Genomic DNA, 17,357 nt, shown 5'->3' with positions numbered 1-17,357 from the left:
CCAGAACAAAAAAAAATAATCGATAAAAATTATGAAATTCAATCTTCATCAATTTTGTTTAAGTTGCAGCTACAAACTCAGTCTTCATCATACTCGTTCAAATCGTCATCAATTAAGGAGATTTGGTCGTCACTTTCGCTTCATCTTCGTATTTCTCTTCAATTTCACAATAGGTAAGTACTACTTTTGTTTTTGTAGATCTGATTTGTGCGTTTTCATTATCGTTCTTATCTAATGTTCGTTTCATTTTCGTTGATTCGTTGTATATTTGCTTGTTCTTATGTCTTTGTTGTTAAATTACTTGTTCTCTCATTGTTTTTGCCAATAATTTATAAGGTTTTGAGTTTGAGATGAGAATTCTAAATTATTTGTGCATTTTCATGTTGTTTGTAAGATGTTTGAGTATGTTTTTTTGTTATTCAATTCTGTTTTTGTATCTTTGATAATATCTCAGATTCTGTGGTTAATCTGTTAATAGCAGTTATTGTATTACTTTAACCGAGTTATTGTATTATTCAAACTCAGTTATCGTTATTTGTATTTACTTCTTGTTTTTATGTTTGAATATATTCTGTTAATAATAGTTATTGTATTGCTTTAACCGAGTTATTGTATTATTCAAACTTAGTTATTGTATTGTTTTAACTTAGTTGTTTTAAATTAGAGTTGTTGTAAGATGGCGTATTCTTATATAATCTGTTTAAGTTGGTTATAATAATATTACACCTCAATTATTGTATTGTTTTAACTTAGTTATTTCAATTTGGAGTTGTTGTAAGATGGCGTATTCATATATAATCTGTTTAACTTGGTTATAATAATATTACACCTCAATTATTGTATTGTTATTGTGGTCTCATATAATATGCTTATAGTCGGTTATAATAATATACTTTACTTCTCTAAAATATCCAGTTATTTTATAGTTGTTTTACGGTTATTTCAATACTTATAGGTGGTTATTGTATATCAGTTGCAAAGTTATTTATAACTTACCCCTTTTTTTATTTCTTTCAGTGAGCTTTTGTTGTCTGCTGGTTCAACCCTCATCAATCGGCAAGACATGGTTCTCGTTGGGAATAAATACTGGTGGAAGAAACGTGGAAACAACAGCAATACACGGTTCTCGTTGGAAGAAATATTTTAGAAGTTGTATTGTAGATAAATAATGTAATATTTGTGATGCTACTATTGTTAGATATATTATTTGAAATGCATAGATGTAATTAAGATGATGCTTAGATATAATTTGTTAAAGATGTTTAAATGTAATGTGTTGGAAACAAAATAGTTATATAATGAAAGTAAGTGGTTTTTTTTACCTTGTTATATATATATTATTTCATTTTTCAGATTTTGCTACTGCATTAACCAATCTCAGTTATTGATTGAATGAAATGACTAGTTATGCAATTAAACAAGATAAACAAACACAAGATATAAATTTGAGTATATTTGAATTTTATCTCAATACAATAACTCGATTTATTCATTACAATAACTGACTTTCTACATTACAATAACTACAAATACCAAAATTTTACATTACAATAATTGAGTTTCTACATTACAATAAATAAGTTTCTACATTGAAATAACTACGAATACTAGAGTTTCTACATTACAATAATTGAGTTTCTACATTACAATAAATACAAATAACAAAGTTTATACATTACAATAAACTCAGTTTTCTACATTACAATAACTATAAATACCAGAAAAGATTATTCTCAGTAAACAACTAAGTTAACTATAAAATAACTACATTCCTTCATTAAAATGACCAAGTATAGACATCAGTTTTTCCATTGAATGTCAATTATCCGCATCTATCTTGATTCCACCTGCAGATCACCAAAAAAGAGACTATAACTTACCATAACACTCATGAATCAACTACAAACTACAATACATGAGTTTTGATGATACAATAACTGAGTTAAAGTAATATAATAATTGAGATATAATGTTACGACAACTAACGAATGAACATGAAATTTGAACATATTTGAGTTTCATCTCAATACAATAACACAATTTATTCATTATAATAACCGAGTTTCTACATTACAAAAACTGGATTATTCAATTAAATAAGATGAAAACTAACAAAAAATGACCAAGTAAATGCATCAATTTTTCCATTGAACGACAATTATCCGCGTCTAACTTGATTCAACCTGCAAATCACCAAAAGGCTAATTATAACTTAACAGATACAATAACTGAGTTTTAATAATACAATAACTGAGTTTATACATTAGAGTAACTATAAATACCAGAGAACATTATTCTCAGTAAACAACTGAGTTAACTATAAAATAACTACGTTTCTTCATTACAATAACCGAGTTTCTACATTAAAATAACTATACATACCAGAAACCTTATTCTCAGTAAACAAGATATTTTATTACAGTAACGTAATTATTCTATCATACAACATCAGTTATTCTATTACATGACTTCAATTATTCCATTAAGCATCAATTGTTCGTGTTCAACGTCATTCCACTTGCAAATCACCCAAAAAAATATACAATTAATCGAAATACTAATGTTATTAATCACGAAAAAAACACATAAATCATAAGAATTTGTTATTTAATTCAAATATTGCAGTTATTCGAGTATTAAATATGAAATCGTAAGAAATATTCATACCTTCGTTTTGATTTGAAGAATTAGGGTTTTCCAAAATTTGAGTATTAAGAAAAAACTGAGAGTTTTAATTGAATTAATCGAAATTGTTAATGAATTTTGTGTAAACCTCTGGAATTTACAAAAGAAAACGTGATGAGTCGATGAGTTTGTTCATCGATTTTGAAGAATTTTTGTGCGATTTTTTTGATCATAATAGCGTAGGAACAATTTTGGTAGTAAAGGAGAGAGAGAGAGAGAGAGAGAGAGAGAGAGAGAGAGAGAGAGAGAGAGAGAGAGAGAGAGAGAGAGAGAGAGAGAGAGGGAGTTTAGTTTATTTTGTGACGTATGATTGTGATTTGTGAGTTATTGGTTTTGTTAGGTCACTTGTATATATATGTAGGGGTAACTCACGAAAAGTGGCAAACTCACTAGGATCTTGCTATATATATATATATATATATATATATATATATATATATATATATATATATATATATATATATATATATATATATATATATATATATATATATATATATATATATATATATATAGTCGGGATCCGGTGAGAACTCCTAAATATTTGAGGATTGAGGATTAGTGAATACAATATCACATGTTCTTCAATACAATATCACGAAAAATTTGACCTTTGCCAAAAAAAAATTTTTTTTTTGGAAAAAAAAAATTTATAATTTTTCTTTTGCACAGGTGTTTTTTTTTTCGTGATATTGTATTGAATAACCTGTGATATTGTATTGAACAACCAGTGATATTGTAACGAAATTCTCAATCCTCAAAAAGATAGTGTATCCTCACATGATCCCATTCCTATATATATATATATATATATATATATATATATATATAGTTGTGTGAGTTTGTTGAGGTCAAGTTTAGAACTCGAGTCAACGCAAGTTTATTATTCAATTATGCGATAATTGACTAATGAAATTTTATCTTATTGTAATGTGATTAAATAAGATTTAATTTAATGATTAAGCGTTAATTTATTAAATTAGTCGAGGTATTGTGTTTTTCCGAGGTAAAGGTAATTGGTTGTTATATTTACACAGAAATTACAAATTAATTTAATTGGGCATTGTAGAACCCATTATATGTTGATATAATGGTAAAATATCACTTAATAAATAAGTGTACATTACTTAATAATTTGTATCATATAAATGTTACATGATCATATTAATACTTAATTATACAAGATAATTAAGCATACGATTTAAAGGTGTTTGTGGGACAAATACGGAAAATAAAAACGGACCTATATAGTGCATAGGTAACCGGTTTTGTGGACCATTAAACACAATGATGTTTTGTTCTTTTCCACATGCACACTATACCATATGATAATGACATGCCAATGCACTTTAATCATGATTAAAGTATCCTACACTCTACCTACTTTTGCATGGAAATAAAATAAGAACAATATTGACCCACTAAGCGGTGGTGGCCGTGTGATATGCTCATTAGAGAGAGCATTTTTGTTGTTCTAATTGTTCAACCAATTTACACATGCAAAAAACTCCATCTTCTCTCTAAAACTCACATGCAAATTAATATTTACCTTATATTACTAGACTAGTAATATTATTAATATTAGTAAGGTCAAGATCTCTTCTTGTTATCTAGTTAATAATAAGTTGAGTATTTGGGTGAAATCTTTGGTGCAACTAAGAGGTGGTGTTCACATTATTGAACATATGGAGTTTTGGAGGATCATCCCATGTTAGTGAGCTCAAGAACAAGCATAGGAAGGTGTCCTTGCTTGTCCCCATTTCCGTCTCATCACCATTGTAAGAAAACCATTTTCTCCTCATTCTTGTTTTAAGTTATGCATGCACTAGATCACATGACATAAATTTTTAGTAATTTATAAAAACTATTAAATAAGTTTAATAGGGGTTTTAAGAAACTTTCATTATGTTGATGACGTGGTTCTCAAATCAAAGAAAAGAGAAGATCATATCAAAGACCTTCGAACCGTCTTTGAGAGAATTAGAAAATGTCAACTCAAGATGAACCACCTGAAGTGTGCGTTCAACGTCATATCTGGGAAGGTTTTAGGGACTGTAGTCAGGATAGAGGCATTGAAATTGACCAAACAAAAATCAAAGCCATCAACGAAATGCCAGAACCAAAGACACTAAAGGAACTGCGCGGATTGCAAGGACGCTTGGCATACATTCGAAGGTTCATCTCTAACCTAGGAGGACGTTGCCAGCCGTTCAGCCATCTCATGAAAAAGGATGCTCTATTTCAATGGGATGAAAAATGCAAGAATGCGTTTGATAGCATCAAGAAGTACTTGGCCAGTGCACCACTGCTGTGGGCACCAATTCCAGGAAAGCCACTTGTCATGTACATCACAGCACAAGAACGATCACTGGGGGTTATGTGTGCTCAAGAAATTGAAGACTGCAAGGAGAGAGAACTCTACTACTTGAGTCGTACCTTGGTGGGAGCTGAATTAAATTACTCTCCCATGGAGAAGATATGTCTTGCCTTGGTGTTTGCCATCCATAAGTTCACGCACTAAATGCAGGCGCATACTATACACGTGGTCTCAAAGGCTGACCTAAATCAAGTACATACTTTCAAGACCAGTTTTATCTGGAAGACTTGCGTAATGGGCAATGTTGCTTAAGCAGTACGACTTGGTGTTCGTGCCTCAAAAGGCTGTGAAAGATCAAGCTTTTGCCGATTTCTTTGCTGATCATCCAGTGCTAGATGAGTGGGAAATTTCAGATGACCTCCCAGGAGAAGAAATCTTCTACGTAGACGTTCTACCTCCATGGCAAATGTACTTTGACGGTGCTGCAAGGCAAGATGGAGCTGGAGTTGAAGTTGTATTCATAACTCCACAAAATCATCTCATGCCATATGCCTTTACACTCACTCAGTTGTGCATAAATAATATGGTAGAATACCAAGCTCTCATACTTGGCCTCCAAATGGTGATCGAAATAGGCGTCAGAGATATGGACATCTACGAAGACTCAAAGCTGGTGGTCAACCAAGTCCTCAATGAATACGAAGTAAAAAAATAAGACTTAATCCCTTACCATCAACGGGCCTTGAAAATGCTTAACCAACTTAACTCCATCAAAATTGGTCATGTGCCAAGGAGTGCCAATAAGTTGGCTGACGCGCTTGCTAATCTTGCGGCCACTTTGGCACTAGGGGCACAAGAGTCTATGCAAGTCCCAGTATGCAACCATTGGGCAGTATCATTGCTTGAAGGAGAAGAAAATGTAGGTACAACCAACATAATATGCGTCTACACAGCTGATGAAGATGACTGGCGTCAACCCATCATTGACTTCTTGGACAACCAAAAACTACCCGACGATCCCAGACTCAAGGTAGAAATACGTTGACGTGCTCCAAAGTTCATTCATTATAAAGGGACACTCTACAGACGTTCTTTCTCAAGCCAATGGTTGAGGTGTCTAAGTAAAGACAAAGCTGCTGAAGTAATGCATGAAGCTCACTCTGGCATTTGTGGTACTCATCAATCTGGGCCTAAACTTCATGATCGTGTAAAGACAATGGGGTATTACTGGCCAAATATGATTCAAGATTGTATGGAATTTGCAAAAAAATGTGAACCTTGCCAGTTTTACGCAAACTTCATACACCAACCGCCAGACCGTTGCACCCTACTGTTTCTTCATGGCCCTTTGAAGCTTGGGGACTTGATGTTGTGGGACCTTTTACTCCAAAGCCCTCAAATGGACACGAGTATATTCTTGCCGTCACTGTCTACTTCTCAAAATGGGTAGAAGCCATCACACTACTGGAAGTGAAGAAAGAAAATGTTGTGGACTTCATTCGAACCCAGATCATCTATAGATATGGTGTACCTTAGCGTATCACAACTGACAATGGGAAACAATTCTTCAACCATCTTATGACAAGTTTGGGATAAAAATTCAAGTTCAAACAATACAAGTCATCCATGTACAATGCTTCTGCAGATGGTTTGAGTGAAGCCTTCAACAAGACCCTTTGCAACTTGTTGAAAAAAGTAGTAGCAAAGTTAAAGCGAGACTGGGATGAAAGAATTGGTGAGGCATTGTGGGCGTATCGTACCACATACAAAACACCTACTAAAGCAACCCCGTATGCGTTGGTGTATGGAGTGGAGGCTGTGTTGCCATTAGAGTTGCAAATCCCTTCCTTGCGCATCGCTATTCAGGAGGGACTCACGGAAGATGAAAATGACAAATTGCGTTTAGCAGAGTTAGAGGCTCTCGATGAAAAAAGATTAGAGGCTCAACAAAAGCTCCAGGGCTATCAAGCAAGGTTGTCACGCGCATTCAAAAAAAAGGTGCGCCCTTGTTCTTTCCAAGTAGGAGACCTTGTCCTTGCGGTATGAAGACCAATCATCACCTCTCACAAAATAGTTGGTAAATTCACCTCTAAGTGGGATGGTCCATATGTGGTGCAGGAGGTCTACAAAAATTTATGCTTACAAAATTTTGGATGAAGACGGCGTTCGATTAGGCCCAATCAATGGGATGTTTTTGAAGCGCTACTATTCTTAAACCCCAACAGTGATGGCTCCTAAGCAAGAGCGTAAACTGCAAGTCAAAGCTCCCAAGCAAGAGGTTAAACTGCATACAAAATAAATAAATAAAATCCTTCCATCTTTTATGAACTACGTCGGCTTGATCTTGTCAAATACATTGTGTGCTCCACAAGTACGTAGGCAGTTTGGGTGAACATGTAACTCAAGTGCAGCCATACCTCCAAACAAAAAACCAAAATCAATTTTTTATGAACTACGTAGGCTTGATCTTGTGAAATACACTTTGTGCTTCACAGTTACGTAGGCAGCTTGGGTGAACATGTAGTTCAAGTGCAGCCACACCTCCAAACAAAAAACCAAAATCAATCTTATTTGAACTACGTTGGCTTGATCTTGCAAGTTGTCACTCTTGGTAGCTTTGGGAGTATGTAGGCAGTTTGACCAAACACTTTATTCAAGTGCAACCATACCCAAAAAAAACAAAAATCATAATATGATTGTATTGTGAGTATTTGCTTGCATAAGTCAAATATGATGGAATAAAACACGCTGAAAGTATGTTATTGCAAAGAAACGATTAAGACAAACAAGCATCTTAGAAGCAATTGGTCCATTAAGCTACAAAAACAAAAAAAAATGAATCAAGGATGAAATCTAGATAATCTGAAAAAAAAAAATCTAAGTGCCTATGGATTAACATCAAAAGTACGCATCTCTTCTAATTCAACCCTCCGCTCTTGAAGTAAGGCTTCCTCTTTAGAGTTCAAAACAGGGATATTGTCAAGCTCGGTTAATTCTGTCTCTGAGTTCTAAAGATCATCTTGCAAGGAGATTAAAGATGTATCCCTAGCTTCTAAATTGCTTTGCAATGTCTTTTCCTTCTCCCGCGCTTGCTTGAGTTTAGCTTCAAGGACATTTATTTCTTCCAGAGTAACAGAAAGTTCCACAACTTGCTCTTTATGCTTTTCTTGCGCCTTATCATGAAGTGATTTGGTATGCTCAATCTTTTGATGCAATTCCAGTTTTGTGTCCTCTAACGATGTAGGGTGATGACACTTTGCTTCCTGCTTCTCGAGTGCAAGGTAAGCATGGACCGCACCCACGTAAGAATCCACTCGTGCCTGTAGTGAAGAATAGTCACCTTTAAGTTACCGAATACTCTCATAACACCCGTTAGACTTCATTGCCACTTGTCCTACATCAGAGAAACTTGCATTTTTTAAATCTCCAAAGAGCTGCAAGCGGATCGCTTCTACTGCTCTGTCAAAAATCCCCTTAAGTGAAGAAGGTGCACGAAATGAGACCCCGGAGCATGTAAGAAGTGTGGTAGGTTTAAATGGTATTCTTATAGGCTTAAACACCTTCCTTCGATCGTCAGGCTTGTGAAGAGGAGAAATATGAGCTGAGGCTGGACTATCCACAACAGTCTTACTACCATCGGCAAACGAGCTGCTAGTCTAGCTCCCCTGAGATGCTGGACTGGAAGGGTTTCCTACGGGTGTTGATTTGTTAAGAATGGCGAGCTCCTTCCCTTTGCCAAGCCTGATCTTTGGCGGACGATGCGGAAGATGATATTTCGGAGCAAGCGAGGCTATCTCCAAGGCACATTCACCTTCCTGAAAGGTATATATATATATATATATATATATATATATATACATATATATATACATATATACATATATATATACATATATACATACATATATACATATATACATATATATATACATATATATATACATATATACATATATATATATATACATATATATATATATACATATATATATATATACATATATATATATATATATGTATATATATATATATATATGTATATATATATATATGTATATATATATATATGTATATATATATATATGTATATATATATATGTATATATATATGTATATATGTATATATATATATGTATATATATATATATATATATATATATATATATATATATATTTAAATGCGACCAAGTAAGTCCACCATATATTGTTGAGTCCATAAGTCCACTTATAGACCCTTAGATCTTGAGAAGGAAGGGCTAGGATAGACTGGGATTAAAACACAAAAATGATGATTAATAATCTGTTTTAACCCTCTTTCTTAATCCACCCTAATTAATTCATATCTATCTAAACCCTCATTCTCATAAACACTCCACACTCTTTAAACCCCCCTCTCTCTAAGCAATTTCCCTAAAAAATCCCTCTATCCTCTCCACTGAGATCTGAGAAAAAAAACTCCTGCCACCCCCCCGCTGTCGTGACGCCAACCGACCACTCACCACCAAAGTCCGTCTCACGTGCCTCCTCCCTCCTTCCTCAACGACCTCCACGACCTAACCACCTTCCACCGACATCTAGATCTGCCGCCAATCAATGCCGCCACCACTTCCTCTTCAACCACCACTGCCGCCACCAAAAAAGCCCTTCTCGCCCCCTCACTCAACTCAGATCTATTTTTTAAATTTCGGTTAGTGGTGGTGGTCGAAGGTTTCGTTTTTTTCATTTTTTTTTTATTTTATGTTCTTTTTTCAGATTTGGTCTTGGTTTTTGTTGTTTGTTGGTGCCTTGGTGGTGGTCGTTGGTTTTTGGGTTTTTAACAGAAAAATAATGTTAGGTTTCGTTTTTTTCAATTTTTTTTATTTTATTTTCTTTTTTCAAATTTGGTGGCGTCGTTTTTATTTTTGGTGTTGGTGGTCGTTGGGTTTTTGGGTTTTTTAACAGAAAAATAATGTTAGATTTATGGTTTTTGTATTTTATTATGTAAAATCTTAATTTCCTTTTATCAAATTTCAGAACTACTAAAAAATACAAGTAATTTCAAAAAACAAATCACATAATGACAACCCTTATGAAATTTCAGGTGGTGTGGCTATTAGGGCTGATGGTGGTGGTGGTAATTGGTTGCGGTGGTTGGTGGCCAGAGGTAGGTTGAGTGGTGAGGTGTGAGGTGCGGTAGTGGTCGGTTGTGGTGGTGGCCGTGAGGGCGTGAAAGGTGAAGTAAGGGAGGCTTGTGGTGGTCTGCGACGGTAAGGGCAGCAAGGTGGTCTGACCGGTTGTGGTGGGGTGCTTGTCATAGGTGCGTGGTGGTCGTGTGTAGGTGGGGTCTTATTTTTTCCCAGATTTATTTATTTATTTATTTATTATATATTTCATCCATTTTTAGATCTACTCAAAAATTGTAATTAATTTCAAAAACTAATAAAATATAATCGATGGTTTGTGATTTAGGATGTCGTTTTGTTATTTTATTTTTCAAATCTCGTCTTATTATATATATATTTTTTTCATATTACGATTTTCAAATCTCGTTTTTCAAATACATCACCACATTTTTCAGTTCTCGTTTTTATTTTGTGTGAACCATTTATTTAATCTTAGATCTATTAAATATATTTCATATAATTTGTTTTAATTTTAGATATATTAAATAAAAGTAGTTTTTTTTAAAATAATCGTATTATCTCGTTAAAAAAATAGTCGTTGTGGTTATTGTTGGTTGTTGATTTGGTGTTACATCCATAAAGTATTAAAGTTACACTCCCATTGAACTGAAGTTACACTCTCATTGGACTGAAGTTACACTCTCATTGGACTGGAATTGGACTGGAATTACTCTCTCAATGAACTGGAGGTACACTCGCAAAAGATGAAAGTTATACTAAATTATTTACTCATTGGACTAAAGTTACTCTCTCAATGTGTTAAAATTACATTGTAATAAAAAATTAGACTATTAGGAATTAAAGTTATACTCATTAAAGACTGATGTTATACTCGTAAAATACCTAAGTTACACTTTAAAAATACTAAAATGCATAAAATTACAAAAAAATCAAAATCAATTTTTATTATAAAGTTACACTATTTAAGTTTAAACTTACACTTGTAAAAGACTAAAGTTATACTTTAAAAATATAAAAGTGTCATAAACTTGTCGTAAAATTACAAAAAATCAAAATAATATAAATCAAAATCAATTTTTAGTATAAAGTTACACTATTTACACTTGTAAAATATTAAAGTTACACTTTAAAAATATTAAAGTGTTGAGAACTTGTCTTAAAATTACAAAAAAATCAAAATAATATAAGTCAAAATCACTTTTTAATATAAAGTTACACTATTCACCTTTAAAGTTACACTCGTAAAAGACTAAAGTTACACTTTTAAAATACTAAAATGTCATAAACTTGTCTTAAAATAATAAAAAAAATACGGATAGTTTACGCGGTACCCCTGAAGTAGGCCACTTTGCACAAAATACCCAAATTTTTTATCCGAAAAACATAAAGAGGCCATAACTCGTGTTTACAAACTCAGAAAGTGAAGAATTTTTTTTTCAAATCGATCATCTTTCCGAGTACTACGATTTGAAAAAAAAATTGACGAGTTTGGAACACGTGCCCAGGAGATATGCTCACTCAAAATTTGTTCGGTTGAAAAAACTTTGACGCGCAATAACTCCTAGTAGCGAAATCCAAATGCGACAATTTTTTTTTCAAATTGTAGTTCTCGGAAAGATGAGCGATTTGGAAATAAAATTCGTCACCTTTGGAACTCGTAAACACGAGTTATGACCTCTTTAAGATTTTCGAATCAAAAATTTGGGTATTTTTTGCAAAGTGGCAAACCTTAGGGGTACCGCATGAATTATCCAAAAAAATATATATAATTTAAATCACTTTTTAGTATAAAGTTACACTATTCAGCTTTAAAGTTACACTTTTAAAATGCTAAAATGTCATAAACTTGTTTTAAAATTATAAAAAAATATATATATAATTTAAAATCACTTTTTAATATAAAGTTACACTTTTCAAGTTTAAAGTTACACTCGTAAAAGATTGAAGTTACACTTGTAAAATAGTACACTCCAAAAACATAAAAGTTACACTCTAGAAATATTAAAATGTCATAAACTTAACTATGAGAGAGAAAGATAATTAATTAGTGCATAGGTACTTTAATTAGGTGGGTGTGTGCTTTTTGTTTTTAATCTCATCCGTCCACCTAGTTTGATATAATGGCCTCTAAGAGGACTTATGGACTCAATATATATGGTGGACTCATTAGATCTCATCTCTTTCTCTCTCTCTCTCTACATATATATATATATATATATATATATATATATATATATATATATATATATATATATATATATATATATATATATATATATATATATATATATATATATATATATATATCTCTCTATATATATATATATATATATATATATATATATATATATATATATATATATATATATATATATATATATATATATATATACGATTAAGTAAAAAAAAAGACGGTGGTCACAAAAGAAAAGAAGCTAACCAGTGTTTGCGAAGGCATTCTTGATGCACTTGACACCCCCTCAAAAATATGGGCCTCTAGTCTGATGTCATCTGCATCCAAGACAAACACTTTTCTCTTGCCACGACGATCATGTTTAGGGTCAACTCAGAATCTGCATCGCTGTGATGGTTGTCCTCAACATGGCCTTTCGCCTTCGGGATAACAACTTTGGATTTCACGGGCACTGCTCGCTCTCGAGGTTGATTTCTAGTATCCCCGTGATGATCACGCTTTTTAGTCTTGTGGTCACTTCCGGTACTATGCACGAGGAAGTCGACATTCTTTCTCAGATCCGTCGGGTAGAATTCTTTCCACCATTTAGTAAAACCAGGAGTGATATTCTCATGCCATCTGAACGAAGGACTGGGAAGGTAAACGCGAGACATGCTACTTATAAACAAAAACACTTGCCAATATTTCAATGCCTTAAAGCATGTGACGTCACGTTTGTCAGAACCACGACTCAATACGCCGGGAATGTCTTCACAAAAACCAAATTGTCTACTAAACCGATGTGGATTATAAGGTTCAAGGTGAAACCCATTACTCAGACGTAAACATAAATAGGAGGAATGAAAGGATGCAAGATAGTGAAGCCCCAGGTTATCAAGGTCACCATTGTCTAACAAGACATCTACTATGTGTTTATTCAACATAAAACGCTTTTCATCAAATTCTCATCCCTAATGCAAAAGTTTTCGAGCCTCTTCGGGTTTTCCATTCCTCGCTCCAACAGGACCTGAATACTTAGTCATATGGGGACCTGTCGGTGATGGATTTATAGAATGAGAAGTGTCAAAGTAATTTGGAATCCACCCGTATAAGTAATACGCCGGGAAGAATGACCTGGAGTATCCGGGGTTCGTAGACAAGGCTAACCCGTTCAAACCTTTATAAATGCTAGCTAATACAGGAATAGCCAGACTAAAAACTCGACCTTCTGCCATCATACTTGCAATCTCGAAGGTAGCTAGTCTAATTAATCTGTCGTTATCTTCTGGCAAAACGAATACGCAAAGCCAGCATGATAAATGTGCAGCTAAATAAACCTTTGCCCGGCGAGAATCATCACAATCCAACCTTGCAAATAAGGAGTGTTCCTCCTATGCCCATTCATCAGGTGTTCGAGGCTCAATATCACCACTTGGGTCTTGGGTTGACACTGAAGGATTTTTGGTGGACCTTCGTCCTTTGACAGGAGGAGGATATACAACTGGTCTTTTGCACCACAAATAAATCCATTGTTGGGCAGAAACTTCACCCTTGTCCTTTAATTTCTTCGCAAGGTGGTGGAACGCAGTAAACAGGAAAGTGCACGTAGCCGGGACAGTTAAGTTCTTTTCTTCAGTCGTTGACTTTAGGATGCTAAGCTGAGACACCGTTTCATCATAAATCTCTCCCACAACAGGGAGACCTCCAAGTTTCTTTAGATCCCACAAGGAGATAGAAAATTCACCTTCTACAGTATGAAAGGTATTGGTACCAGGACACCATCCTTCGAAGAAAGCACGCATGATATGTGCGTCCTTATCATAAGAGTATAAGGAAGCATAGATTGGTGAACGGATAGAAGCAGTCGAAAGAATGTCACTAAAGCGAGCAAGTACGTCTTCAGTCCACTCCCAATACTTTGGCATGTAGATCGATTCCCCGTAAATTTTCAGATTGAAGGATCCCCATCTAACTTCTCCTAAAATGATTCTACGTCCAAGTAACTCATAAGTATAATTTGTACCAGGCTTCACTTTAAGGTTATTTTTTAAAAGGTAGCGTGAGCAAGAATCTGGTTCCCGAGTGTCAAGCTTCATGGACATTTCAGTTAGAAAAGAATCTCTCGTTAGATTGGCTGCTCCACCTTCCAGCGTATGAAGCGATTTACTTGTGAGAAAGTAAGTTCCAGATGCAACATCTTGATCCTTGCGGTCAACTACAGAGAGATATACGTCTCTCCCCTCGCGAAACTTCTTCAGGTACACCATTGCAGCCCTGCAAAAAGGACAAATACAAGTAAATATAAAGAATATGAGGAAATATTTTACAAGTAGGAGGGACATCAAATCAAGAAGTGTATTCATCCGGCAGGTCTCATGGGGATAGGGTAAGTTGGAGGTGTGATGAAATAATAATCTTCATAAAGAGGTTCATTGTATGGTTCTTCAAAAGTGCGCCGCGATGACCTGAACGGGTTCACCCTGACAAATAATAAGTCTTCACGCACCCTGTCGCGATGACCCAAAATGGGTTCACCCTGACAACTCGACTGGAGGCTGAAATATCTTGTCTGAAGTAACAAATCTTCCGCGGTGGATAAATTAGATTGTAGTGCGCGAAAATAATAAATTGAAATTGCTTGGCTAAAAGAAAGACGGAACATAATCTCTGCGGGTCATCAAGAAAACATACAAACAACAGAAGAGGGGCAAAATATGTGTAGTCATTCAGTTACGAATACGAACTTTCTTAAAAAAATACATATTACCTTTATAGGCAGTGCAAAGCTTGAGGAGGACAATTATGTTCGTGGCATTCAACCTTGAACCTGGAGAATGATAAAACAAAAAAAAGTTATTTAAAAAAAAAAAACAGAAAGAAATCATTCAACAAATATCCAGCAAATCAAAGAATGGTAGTATGCTTTGCACGAACACGTCCATTTCCCCTTCTGCTCTCATCAACTATCTCTTCTTAATCCAAATTACCTACAGCTTTCAAGCACCTATAAGGTCACCATCCTATATTCCTATATCGAAGTTCGTCCTTATTTACACTAGCAACGTTGAGTCGCCAGGCCTGGGATTCAGCGGTTTCTCGATAAATTTAAGGCAACCGATAGGCGAGATATGGGGACAACTTGGGGAAATTTGGCCACAATTCAGTTAAATTAAAGAAAAGAAACTCAGGCTCGAAGGCGAAGACGTCATTGTACTGTGACTACGGTCTATATGCATGGTATGAGGACTGGCTAAATATTATAGAGTAAAAAAAAAATAATGGGCAACAAAGAGACGTGCGAGCAGAAGGAAAATTGGTTGTCAGTATGAAGCAAGTAGAGCATGGGCCACAATGATAACCAAACAAACAAGATTAAAGTAATAGGGAGATGTCTTAGTACAGCTAAAATAGAACAAAGAAAGCTTCTCATTCCCATGATACTATGGACTACTACGAGATATTTTTCTAATTCGTCATGACAACAAGAGCGATTCTTCACCTAAATTCTCCATCTAATTAAATTGATGGTGGCCTACATTCAACATCGTTGATACTCATATTCGACGCCTGGTTTTAGACCAAGTTGGGGATTTCCAAGCGAAATTATTGATCTAGGCTTGAATCATGGAAACATAATTTCTGGGCAAGACTCAGGTCAATCTAAGTCAAGTGCAAGACAAACTTACAACGGAAAAGTAGACGAAATTCAGGTTTATGCTTGTCAAAACTCAAGCAGCAGTTCAATTCAAATTTTGAGTGAGTAATTTGACAAGGAACAGGAAAAGCAATAAAAACTTAACCGAATCAGTCGGATCTGTCGCACAATGAAGGTGAACGCGAGAAATCGAAGCAAAACGATATTCGGTAACAGTGACGCTGTGTTGCCACACGTTAAAAAAAGAAAAAGAAAAAGGTCAATATGTTGTGTGCTTGAAAGTCACGGACAAACAAGAGAGCAATGCAAGCAAGAAATTAAAGGAGAAAGAACATACCATCAAGAAGAAGATTGCACTGATAACCTGTGCTCACGGTTGACAGAATTGACGTGTTCCGTGTATATATATAGGTTATGGGGTCCCTCAAATCCTACCTGAGTGAAAGAGTTTTAGAAAGGTACTACTTTACTAAACTTGAGAATAATCGGATAGAGTTTTGGTTTCACAAAATAAGCCAATTACTCAATTCGTATTTTTATTAGCTGAAACCTGAAAATGTACCTGAAAACTGAAAAGCTAACTGAAATCTGAAAAGGTAGCTGATAAGGTAGCTGATAATTAGGAGATGATAAGGTAACTGATTGTAAAAAAAATGTTTGAAAAACTAACTGAAAAGATAGCTTATTTTGGTGAAATGACGTAAAAGGATATGATAATTATTTAATATTATAGATTGAAAGGGTAAAAATGGAATAAAAATTAAGATCAGGTACCTGAAATCTCAAATGCTACCGATGCTATACTACCCTGAGTAGCATTTCATTTCAGGTAGCTTATTTGTGCAAATAAGCTACTTGCCAAACACTTCAAAAAAAAATAAGCTGCCTGAATTTTTTTTCAAAAAAGCTACTTCAGTCAGAAAAGGTACCTGATATGTCGTGTCAAACCGAGCCTTAAGCAATATGACAAAGTGTGTGGGCACAAATTTTAAAGAGTCTATTGATTCGAAATACTCAAGAGGGGGGGGGGGGGGGGGGTAATTGAGTATTAAAACTTTAGCCCACTTTTTTTTAATTCCGTATGAGCGTGACTTAATAATTAATTACCTAAAGTTTATTAATTAAATTTTAACTAATTAACTAAACAAAGTTAAAACGTAAAGAAACGAACAATAAAAAACGAGTGACACACGTGACTTAAAGTGGTTCAGTTTCACAAGTCAAAACCTACGTCCACTACTCTCGATTAATAATTTTAGTACCTTTCTACGGATTACAAAATTACTAACCCACTCGTAAACCTAACTCTAGTTGTAACTCAATTGACTACCGTTAAATACTCTGTTTTTGTCTAACTTAACGTTAATAAGAAAGCACTTGATTGTTCTTCTAAGTGTTCACACG

At 34.4% G+C, this 17,357-nt stretch overlaps 2 protein-coding genes across 2 annotated transcripts; both read left to right on the top strand.

Moving 5' to 3' along the window:
• Window positions 1-4,672: 4,672 nt before the first annotated feature.
• LOC141628597 (putative mitochondrial protein AtMg00860) lies at window positions 4,673-5,206 on the top strand. The gene has a single exon (XM_074441716.1). The coding sequence runs from the start codon at window positions 4,673-4,675 to the stop codon at window positions 5,204-5,206; it is 534 nt and encodes a 177-aa protein (XP_074297817.1).
• A 1,422-nt stretch (window positions 5,207-6,628) lies between these two features.
• Window positions 6,629-7,217, top strand: LOC141628596 (uncharacterized). Its single transcript, XM_074441715.1, has 2 exons — window positions 6,629-6,975; window positions 7,121-7,217. The coding sequence occupies exons 1-2, from the start codon at window positions 6,629-6,631 to the stop codon at window positions 7,215-7,217; spliced, it is 444 nt and encodes a 147-aa protein (XP_074297816.1).
• Window positions 7,218-17,357: the final 10,140 nt, after the last annotated feature.

Source organism: Silene latifolia, chromosome Y (genome assembly GCF_048544455.1).
Source record: "Silene latifolia isolate original U9 population chromosome Y, ASM4854445v1, whole genome shotgun sequence".
NCBI classification, from domain to species: Eukaryota; Viridiplantae; Streptophyta; class Magnoliopsida; order Caryophyllales; family Caryophyllaceae; genus Silene; species Silene latifolia.
Note: the sequence above shows the minus strand (reverse complement) of the source record. Positions and strands in the feature narration are given on the sequence as shown.